At 40.1% G+C, this 11,894-nt stretch overlaps 1 protein-coding gene and 1 pseudogene across 1 annotated transcript; both read left to right on the plus strand.

The window, feature by feature from the left end:
* Positions 1 to 1,584: 1,584 nt before the first annotated feature.
* On the plus strand, positions 1,585 to 4,822 carry LOC123997774 (fucolectin-4-like). The gene is made up of 5 exons (XM_046302323.1): positions 1,585 to 2,785; positions 2,941 to 3,119; positions 3,218 to 3,369; positions 3,546 to 3,834; positions 4,385 to 4,822. The coding sequence occupies exons 2-5, from the start codon at positions 3,010 to 3,012 to the stop codon at positions 4,452 to 4,454; spliced, it is 621 nt and encodes a 206-aa protein (XP_046158279.1). The 5' UTR covers positions 1,585 to 2,785; positions 2,941 to 3,009; the 3' UTR covers positions 4,455 to 4,822.
* Positions 4,823 to 6,668: 1,846 nt separating this feature from the next.
* Positions 6,669 to 11,325, plus strand: LOC123997301 (annotated as a pseudogene).
* Positions 11,326 to 11,894: the final 569 nt, after the last annotated feature.

An 11,894-nucleotide genomic window follows, 5' to 3' on the forward strand; every position in this document is an offset into this window, starting at 1 on the left:
CCATCTATTTTGTGAAGTGCAACAGTCCCTCCTGCAGCAAAGCACCCCACAACATGCTGCCAACCCCATGCTTCACGGTTGGGATGGTGTTCTTCGGCTTGCAAGCAGCCCCCTTTTTCCTCCAAACATAATGATGGTCATTATGGCCAAACAGTTCTATTTTTGTTTCATCAGACCAGAGGACATTTCTCCAAAAAGTACAATCTTTGTTCCCATGTGCAGTTGCAAACCGTAATCTGTCTTTTTTTATGGCGGTTTTGGAGCAGTGGCTTCTTCCTTTTGCTGAGCGGCCTTTCAGGTTATGTCGATATTGGACTTGTTTAACTGTGGATATAGATGCTTTTGTACCCGTTTCCTCCAGCATCTTCAGAAGGTCCTTTGATGTTGTTTTGTCATTGATTCACACTTTTCGCACCAAAGTACGTTCATCTCTAGGAGACAGAATGCGTCTCCTTCCTGAGTGGTATGACAGCTGCGTGGTCCCATGGTGTTGATACTTGCGAAATTGTTTGTACAGATGAACGTGGTACCTTCAGGCATTTGAAAATTGCTCCCAAGGATGAACCAGAGTTGTGAAGCTCTACAATTATTTCCTGAGGTCTTGACTGAGTTCTTTTGATTTTCTCATGATGTCAAGCAAAGAGGCACGGAGTTTGAAGGTAGGCCTTGAAATACATCCACAGGTACACCTCCAATTGACTCAAATTATGTCAATTAGCCCATCAGAAGCTTCTAAAGCCATGACATCATTTTAAGTTTAAAGGCACAGTCAACTTAGTGTATGTAAACTTCTGACCCACTGGGATTATGATACAGTGAATTATAAGTGAAATAATCTGTCTGTAAAACATTTTGGGAAAAATTACTTGTGTCATGCATAAAGTAGATGTCCTATCCGACTTGCCAAAACTACAGTTTGTTAACAAGAAATTTGTAGAGTGGTTGAAAAACGAGTTTTAATGACTTCAACCTAAATGCATGTAAACTTCCGACTTCAACTGTATCTGTGAGGAAAGTCTATTTGCTCTTTTGTTTTACTATACATACCTACAAAAATATAAAACAGGGAGCACTTCTTTGTAAAGAATATAAATGGCATCAGAGTACAAATGTATGCTTATGCTGGTGTAATATGGGTATGTTTATATGCTACTGCAATGTGAGCCATGTGTTTGAGCCCAACCTGCTCTCGGAACATTTCATATCATTCTGTACGTACATTTGAGACCTTCAATTTCGTTCACTTGGTTTGTTTTAACTTGTGGATGTCCATGAACCATTTCGTATGATATGTTACGAATTACAATTCAAATGATTTGTTACGAATTTGCCAAACGTACGATATGTTAGAAATTTGCAAAAGGTAATATATATTATGACTTTGCAAACTGTACTACATGTTACGAATTTCAAAACCTAGTTACGAAATTCAAAATGCACTATATGTTACAAATTTTCTTACCTTATATGTTATGAATTCTAGCTAGCTGGCTAACGTTAGCTAGCTGGCTAACGTTAGCTAGCTGGCTAACGTTAGCTAGCTGGCTAACGTTAGCTAGCTGGCTAACGTGCTGGCTAACGTTAGCTAGCTGGCTAACGTTAGCTAGGTTAGGGTTAAGTTTTGGAGTTAGGTTAAAGGGTTAATTGAAGGGTCACATATTTAAATGACTGTGCTACGTCTACTCTAAGAGAACAGGCTGCTGAGCAATGTTATACCACTGAATCCAGCCAGGTCACCCGTGATACAAGTCAGTATTCAAAGTTTTATTTATTGTATTTTATTTAACCTTTATTTAACTAGGCAAGTCAATTAAGAGCAAATTCTTATTTACAATGACAGCCTACCAAAAGGCAAAAGTCCACCTGTGGGGACAGGGGCTGGGATTAAAAATAAATAAATAAAATAACAATATACGACAAAATACACATGACAAGAGCGACAACACTACATAAAGACAGACCTAAGACGACACCATAGCATGGCAGAAAAACATGATAACACAGCATGGTAGGAACACAACACGACAACAACATGGTAGCAACACAACATGGTACAAACATTATTGGGCACAGACAACAGCACAAAGGGCAAGAAGGTAGAGACAACAATTCATCACACAAAGCAGCCACAACTGTCAGTAAGAGTGTCCATGATTGAGTCTTTGAATGAAGTACAGGCACATTGCAGATTCAGACAACGTTCATCCATGTCTAAGGACATCGGGAGATAATGTGGACACCGACCACTAGGAGCAGCGGTGAGCGCTGTTACCTTCAATCAGCATTCAGTTGTGCTAGGGAAAGGTGGATAGAGATTGCAGATAGGCATAAGCATCTGCCTCTAATTAGCCAAAGGTTGCAAGTTGAAATCCAGTGAGAGAAAGCTGTTTTTGAGCTTTATGTGTGAAGCCTATCCCAAACCTTAACCCTTACTTGAACCATTCTGAGTTAATGACTAACCTTAAGATTTTGGAGCTAATGCCTAAACTTTACCCTAACCTTAAAAATTCAGAGTTAATGCCTAAATTTAGCCTTAAACACTTCAAAATGTTATGTTTGCAACAACTTAAAAATGTGATGTTTGAGAAACATGGATGAACGTCTAATTTTGACGTGAGACTGTGAAAGTTCGTTGTCTGAATCTGCACTGTGCCTGAACCTCTGTATATCTTGCCACAATATCAGTACATTGGCTTGTTCTGTTTCCACTCCAGGAGGATGAGACAGGCCATGTTCTTTCTCTTGCTGGCTCTTCTAGTAACACCATCTGGTGCCATTGTTCCAAGTAAACACTTCCTTTTGTTGTTATCTCTAGATATATGATGCCCTTTAGATTGGCAGGTCTTGTTGTCATTTATAAAATTATAACCACACATTATTCTGTCTCATATGCACCATTAAAATGCTCCCCTGCAGTCAAACAATTTTATCCTCCTGCAGAAAATCTTGCCTTGTGGGGAAAAGCTACACAGTCAGACCTTGTCGATAACCCATATAACGGTTGGAGTCATGCCTCTAATGCCATGTCATGCCTCTAATGACTGCTGCCACACAAATATCAACGGTGCTGAAATTCGCATTGGGAAATCCTTACAGGATAATGGCATTCACAACACACTGTAAGATCACAAATACTTTCATTTAAAAAAAAAAATCAAATATTATTGCAATTGTAGATAAAACTCACTCTCACTCATTCTCTCTCACTTTCTTCTAGAGCTGGGGTGATTACCTCCATTCCAGCAGGTAGATCTCTCACTCTGAGTTGGAACAAAGGTATTGAAGGACGTTATGTGGCTGTGGTTCTACCAAAGACGAGCACTCTAGTACTCTGTGAAGTGGAGGTTTATGGGTACCTCGCCCCAACTGGTAAGGATAAGTAAGACTATCACTCTTATAGGTTATTATTATAATTACCAGTAATCAATGTTCAGAGCATTAGTTTAACATCTACTTGGAAATATAGAAAACTTTGGTAACATTTGCCTAGTGGCACCTATAGACATGCTGAAATCCCTACAACTATTTTGCCCTGCGCTATCCAGGAAAGAATGTGGCTCTACGGGGAAAAGCCACCCAGTCGTCATTGCATGGGTTTGGGTTTGCTTACAATGCCATTGATGGGAACCGTGACAATGCTATGGAACACGGCTCCTGCACTCACACTTCTGGTGACCTTAACCCCTGGTGGCGATTGGACCTGCTTAATACCTACAAAGTGTTCTCCATCACCATCACCAACAGAAAGAATCTTTCTTATTCCAGCAGACTGAATGGTGCTGAGATCCGTATTGGAGACTCCTTGGACGACAACAATGGCAACAACAATCCCAGGTAAATCTCGGAAACCCAGAACTAAAATCTTGCGTAATTCTGTTAGATGCTCAATTAGGTTTTATTAAGAGGAGATTTATGGAAATATATTCTGGTGAGACTAGAAAAGGCTTCCGAAAACTTCCGAAAACTTTTAGCTTGAAATAATGTTTTGAAATCATCGCTTGAAATCCCCCCACCACCTTAACCCAATCCTGATACGTCCAAATAAACAGTGACAGAAAACCAAAGTACCAGAAATACCATTGGTCGTTAGTTGTCGTATCCTGGACTCTTATGACAGACATCACAATACCTTATGTTACGTAGTCTGTTCGCGAGAGGTTAATCCCAGGTGAACTATATGATTATCAGTCCATACTAACGATATAACCTCGGGCTGTTTCACGTTACTCTGTGCACACTGACTTTTAGATTTACTACATGAAGTAATGTGCACAGTTGTCAATATCATTGAATGGCTCACTGTACGTCCACAAGGCGCTGTGTAAGATGTGTCACTTACTGTTTGTTACTGCTGTACTAAATCAGTTTCTGCTTCGTCCTGCAGGTGTGCTGTGATCTCCTCTATTCCAGCGGGCTTATCCAGCACCTTCCAGTGTAACGGAATGGAGGGTTGATACATCAACGTGGTCATTCCAGGAAGGAAGGAGTACCTGACCCTGTGTGAGGTGGAGGTCTGTGGGTCACCACTGGACTGACAGATCCAGAGCATTTATTCCTAAAACTGAACGTGAAGCGCAGGACCCACTGTTTTTTGGGCTTAATATGCTTAGATAACTTATATGTAGGTAACATTCTCTCTGTAAGGAAAAGCCATGTTGAAATACATTTAACAGTTTAGCTTTTTACTTTCACATGGTAAATATAGGTATAGTACATTCATTTAGATCCGTTTCATTGTAACTGTACATACTGTAACGGCTCCTAACATTGTACTGTATTGTATGTTAATGTATTTGGAGAAGATAAAGGGTAACGCAACACCTACGGTTCAGAGTCATTTCTTAATGTCATCGAGAAAGCAATGATCAAATATATTTTGATCGGAATATTATGGCCTGTGTTATGTCTATTCACGTGGGTTTCATAACCACGTCAGTAGCTATAACAATTAAATCATGATAAGACGGGAGATGGGAATCAATTAAACCATTTATCTAGAATGTGCACATCTCATACAATGCAATACCCATGATACTCTGTGCATACAATTATGGAAAGTAGGCGCTACAAAAGGTACAACCATAGTTTATAACAATGTCTTTAAGAATTCTCAAAACCAAGTTGTTGCTGCACATGTACAAGCTCACGCACACATACACACGCACACTTGGTTATGTCACATTGTGGATTGCAATTGCACCAGGCCCACAGATGTAAGGAAAGTTGCATTTCTTGAACCTTATCTAGGCTGATTACACGACGTGTGGCACATTTTACATGTAGAAGACAAAAACATCTCGAGATGAATAACTTGGTGACTGGTGTATAAATACCTGTGTAAGATGCAGCTTAGTTTACAGAACCACATCAACATTAACAGTGGTGGAAAAACTACCCAACATTCATACAGTACTTGATTAATTAAAAGTAAAAGATTCCTTAATATAAAATTACTCAAGTAAAAGTGAAAGTCATCAAGTAAAATAATTGAGTAAAAGTCTAAAATTATTTCATTTTAAATATACTTAAGTACCAAAAGTCAAATTAAATGTGTAAATCATTTCAAATTCCTTATATTAAGGAAACCAGACAGCACCATTTTTTGTGTGTTCTTTTTTTACAGATAGCCAGGGGCACACTCCAACACTCTGAGATCTTTACAAATGAAGTATTTGTGTTCAGTGATTCTGCCAGATCAGAGGCAGTAGAGATGACCAGGGATGTTCTCTTGATAATTGTGTGAATTTGACAATTTTCCTGTCCTGCTAAGTGTTCAAAACGTAACAAGTACTTTCGGGTGTGGAGAAATGTATGGAGTAAAAAGTACATTATTTTCTTTAGGAATGTAGTGGAGTTAAAGTAAAAGTCCTTCACTCAAACTTCTGGTGACCTTAACCCCTGGTGGCGATTGGACCTGCTTAATACCTACAAAGTGTTCTCCATCACCAACAGAAATAATCTTTCTTATTGCAGCAGACTGAATGGTGCTGAGATCCGTATTGGATTATTTTCTTTATGAATGCAGTGGAGTAAAAGTAAAAGTAAAATAGTAAAGTACAGATACCCCAAAAAACTACTTAAGTAGTACATTAAAGTATTTTACGTAAGTACTTTGCACCACTGAATATTAACACTGACTGTGTTAAAAATTAAGATTTGTCAATATTAATATATATATATATATATATATTAAAAACATTTTTTACCTTTATTTAACTAGACAAGTCAGTTAAGAACAAGTTCTTATTTACAATGATGGCCTACACCGGCCAAATCCGGTGCGCCACTCGGGATTGGTATACAGATGCATGCATTCAAAAGTCACCACTGAGTGGTGCAGCTGAGAAAATAAATTATCCACTCCACCAGTCTGTTTTTGCCTCTATTAACAGGAATCAAGGTAAGACCCAAATGCAGACTGTGTGAAGTAACAATGTTTATTATAACCACTGGGGCAAGCAAACGACAGGTCAAAGCAGACAGGGGGCGATAATCCAGAGCAGAGGCCAAGGTACCAGACGGCAGGACGGCTCAGGGTCAGAGACAAGAAAAAAGAGCGACTTGTGGGGAAACCCAGGCGCTGAGACAAACCACTGGTAGGCTTGAACAAACAAGACTAACTGACAACAGACAGACAGAAAACACAGGTATGAATTACACAGGGGAATATGGGTGACACCTGGAGGTGTCTTGGAGGAGATGGAGGCCCACACACGGTCGAAAAAATGAATAAATCCAAAACTGAGGCTTGAGTGCAAAATTAAGATGTTTATTAGAACACTATGGTGTCCAAAAAATCATAATGCAAGAAAGTGCATAAATAAAAGGTGAAAACAAAATTGTCGGCACACACACCTGGTTTCTATTACAATTATAATTACACATGTCACATGATCAAGAAAACATATCAGAAAATCTATAACTGAGTACCTACTACAGTAGAATGTATGATCTACATTATATATAAATATAAGCGGAAAGAGAGATATCCTCAATTATTACTTTTACATATACCATGTGAACATTTCCTCAGAATAAATAACACAGGATTGTAAGAGTATTTAATGGGTGATTTAGGGTGATTGGGTGTAGCCCTAATTTACTCAAGTGTTTCCATTATTTCGGCGGTTATCTATACAAAACACCTTCATGAAACCAGTCATAACAGCTTTATAAGCGATGCAGTGTCCTTCATAACAACAGTCATAACACATTTATTCAACATAATTCGTAAGACATTTTCTGAATAAAAGACCCCTCGAATATCTCTTTATTCATCAGTTCACGGAAATTAATATTTCTACTGTAACAGTGCCCAACCCCCTGACACACTATTCACGGAATATTCTGGGAGCACCGGGTAAGCCTCAGAGCATTGCCCAGGTAGCAGTTAAGGGGTTTATATGCCTTGCTCAAGGCCATAATGACAGCAAGGCAAGTGCGTCAAAATCAACTCCTGGAGCATGTGTCTACTGATTTCTGTTATTACTTTGTTAAACACCTAGACAACCAGGTGAGTGGAGTTTCTAACTAATCAATTATTTTAATTGATTAATAAAGGAAAGCCCCAAAACCCGCAGACACTCTGCCCTCCAGGAATTGGGTTTAACACCCCTGCTTTAGGGGTTGCAGTCAGACCTGGGTGTAAATAGTACATGTCAAATGATTGAGCTTGCCTGGCACAGTGGAACCATTGGAATAGTCCCAAAAGTGCAAACCCTGAAAGATTTCAAATGCTATTTGATCTCAGATCTGGAAAGCACCAGAGCAATTGATGTTACTGTAATGTGTTGAGTAACCTTGACCAAGACATGAGAACTTGCATTAGCTCCACAAGCTAATGCCCTGGCTTTAGCTTGTGGCATTGGCTTTAGCTCAGAGGCATTGTGGTGTGCAGGACTAATATCAACAACCATCCAGCTCACTCCCACTAGATTTTCTACTAAAATAACTTGTAATGAAAATGTCTATATTTTCAAGGTTCTTGATGTTGAAAAAATGTGTTATGAAAGTTGTTATGAATGAAACTGCAACATTGACGAAAGGGTCATGAACGGTTTCATGAAGGTGTTATGAATGCATTATGTATACCCCCTTCATATAAAGTGTTACAGTTACTATACAGTGTTGCACAGATATTTCTGAACAGGAATGAATGTGGTGATGACAGGAAAGGCCACCCAGTCATCATGGTATGGGTGTTGGGTTTGCTAACAATGCCATCGATGGGAACCGATATGGTTTTCATGCCGATGTGTTCCTGCACCCACACCAAAACCAACTATAACCCCTGGTGGAGACTGGACCTCCTGAAGACCTACAAAGTGTTCTCCATCATCATCACTAACACAGTGGACAGTGTTCCCAACAGACTGAATTGAGCTGAGATCTGCATCGGAGACTCTCCGGCAACAACAATCCCAGGGGAACAAAAGTGTAAAGACCTTTACACAGAGGGTTCTACACTGAACCTAAAAGAGTTATACCTGGAACCAATAAGCGTTCTAACTGACTAAATCTGCTACAGTCGGTAAAGTCTTAAATGGGTTAGTGCTAAAGTGTGTAATTCACATATGACAGGGTGAAAACCGTGTCATAGACACCTTTGCTGCAGTAACTTATCATTATGTTTGATTGTACAGGTGTGCTGTGATCTCCTCTATACCTGGGGGCTTCTCCAGCACCTTCCAGTGTAACGGGATGGAGGGTCGACACGTCAACGTGGTCATTCCAGGAAGAAGTGAACACCTGACCCTGTGTGAGGTGGAGGGTCACCACTGGACTGACAGATCCAGAGCATTTATTACCAATCATGTAATCTGGAGGACAGGATACACTGTTTTCTGGACTTGAAATATTGTGTATATTGTAGGTAACATTCTCTATGTGTATGAAAAATCCATGTTTAAATTCATTGACAGGCAAGTTTTTTATTTTACTCTGTGAATATTGTTATATTGAGTACATTCATTTAGCTGTGTTTTCTTAGAACTGTACATGATGCAATTGCCCATATCCTTGTGCTATTGTATGTTAATGTACTTGGAGAAGATAAAAGTGAAACACAACACCTACGTTTTAGAAGCATTTCTTTATGCGTTCTAGAAAACAATGAACAATGGTATTTTCATAGAAATATTATGGCATATGTGTTATGGTTTTCATAACCACGTATGTGTAATAATTCAATGATGTGATGGGAGACAGGAATCAGATCAACCATTTATCTAGAACATGCACATCTCATAAAAAAACACACACACACACACACACACACACACACACACACACACACACACACACACACACACACACACACACACACACACACACACACACACACACACACACACACACACACACACACACACACACACACACACACACACACGTGGTTATGTAATAATGTGCTTTGCAATTGCACCAGGCCCGCAGATGTAAGAAAACATTTAAGTATTTTATTTTGTTTTGTCATTTTTTTCAGAGGGGGAGGTCATGACATTGCCCTCTTTGGGTACAGCAAGCCCCATCCCCCTCTCCCTGTCTCCTACACCTAGGCTGCTGTGCTCAGAGAGAGGTTGTACATTCTTAGAGGAGATTATCTCCTCATGGCCACAGTATAGAGACAGAGTGAATTTTCATAGAGAACAAAGGAATTTCTTCCACCTCACAGAACTTGAGGTCCGAACAACATTTATGTTCTGGAGAAGGTATAAAAGATCGGTGAAGAATCCAGCTACGAACTGGTCCGGCTGGTACAATTTGGAGAAACTCATGGGAGACAATACGGCCACATTACCATAACGCTGTTTATATAATAGCCTCAGATATGAGGTTTACATCTAATTGTTGTATAAGATGAATGAGGATGATACTGTTTGTAAAATTGTGTAATGTGATTTTGGACTGTTTAATGAAGGAAACTCCAATTACCAAAAAGTTTCACTAAGTCCGTGGCATGCCCCCAGGGGTACAGACAGGACGTGGCATCATGAAACAGACTTTTCGATGTTCCGAATAAAAAACCCACTTTGAGAATTTCTCAACAGACCATGTCTCCCTCAATTACGAGAGGACAAAGGTTGCAGACCAGACTGCTAAATCTTTTAACCATCCCACGTGGTTAAACTCTTAGACTATCGATACCGACAGAATAAGAACAAGTATTTGATTAGGCAGCATCATGTTGGGGGGTGCTTTGCTGCAGGAGGGACTGGTGCACTTCACAAAATAGATGGCATCATGAGGAGGAAAATTAGTGAATATATTGAAGCAACATCTCAAGACATCAGTCAGGAAGTTAAAGCTTGGTCGCAAATGGGTCTCCCAAATGGACAATGACCCCAAGCATACTTCCAAAGTTGTGGCAAAATGGCTTAAGGACAACAAGGTCAAGGTATTGGAGTGGCCATCACAAAGTCCTGACCTCAATCCCATAGAACATTTTTGGGCAGAACTGTAAAGTGTGTGTGAGCAAGGAGGCCTGCAAACCTGACTCAGTTACACCAGCTCTGTCAGGAGGAATGGGTCAACATTCACCCAACTTATTGTGGGAAGCAGAACGAATTGAGTAAAATGTCAAGATAACTAACCGACTCATCCCTGTATCCTAAACAGTGTCCGTAAACAAACCCCTACCCTTACCCTATCCAAGCCTTCCCCTTCCCCGACTCGGCTTCCCAACAACAGAAGATACAAGGCAATTTAAGAACGCTCTCCTCCCACACAAAGGGTCTGTATCCCCCCCCAAAATATAATATTATAGTATAATTTCTTTATCTTATCCTTTACTCTTATAATTGTATCTATTTTATGTACTTATTGCCCAGGACTATGTGCCTATTGACTTGCTTCCCTAGAAATGTAATTGTGCAGAAACAGTTTCATTTACTCCTCCTGTACACATTCACAAAGCCTTGCCAACCATGCTCCACCCCCTCCGCAAAGCCCACCAATCCAAGACAGAAGCAACTGTCTACCAGCCCAGAGTACCACTGTGGTTGACATGCCTGTCTATTCGTTCACAATGATGCTGATCCTGACTGTCTCATCTGCACTCTCTTTTGCTCAGGTAACACTTCTGAACTCTCACATTGAGATGGCAATCTAGCGAGATAAAGATGAACTTTTAAATTTTAATTTAACCTTTATTTAACTATGTAAGTCAGTTAAGAACAAATTCTTATTTACAATGACGGTCTACCAACTTGACTGAGTCACTCCCAAATACCTGTGTTAATATCCTTCATAGCTAAATTGCATTTACACAATATAGGTCAATTATCTTGTTTAATGTGTATTGGTATTTTCTTGTTTTTCAGTTGAGATGCTGCGGTGTCTTAACTGCATTGATCCAGAGTGTATAAACTCATCTTTAGTTACCTGCCTAGCCTCTTCCAATGAAAGTTACAGGTACAGGGGATGTAGTTACTGGTGCAGGGGATGTAGTTACTGGTGCAGGGGATGTAGTTACTGGTACAGGGGATGTAGTTACTGGTACAGGGGATGTAGTTACTGGTGCAGGGGATGTAGTTACTGGTGCAGGGGATGTAGTTATTGGTACAGGGGATGTAGTTACTGGTACAGGGGATGTAGTTACAGGTACAGGGGATGTAGTTACAGGTACAGGGGATGTAGTTACAGGTACAGGGGATGTAGTTACAGGTACAGGGGATGTAGTTACAGGTACAGGGGATGTAGTTACAGGTACAGGGGATGTAGTTACAGGTACAAGGGATGTAGTTACTGGTACAGGGGATGTACTGTAGTTACTGGTACAGGGGATGTACTGTAGTTACTGGTACAGGGGATGTACTGTAGTTACTGGTGCAGGGGATGTACTGTAGTTACTGGTACAGGGGATGTAGTTACTGGTGCAGGGGATGTAGTTACTG

Source organism: Oncorhynchus gorbuscha, linkage group LG15 (genome assembly GCF_021184085.1).
Source record: "Oncorhynchus gorbuscha isolate QuinsamMale2020 ecotype Even-year linkage group LG15, OgorEven_v1.0, whole genome shotgun sequence".
Taxonomy (NCBI): Eukaryota; Metazoa; Chordata; class Actinopteri; order Salmoniformes; family Salmonidae; genus Oncorhynchus; species Oncorhynchus gorbuscha.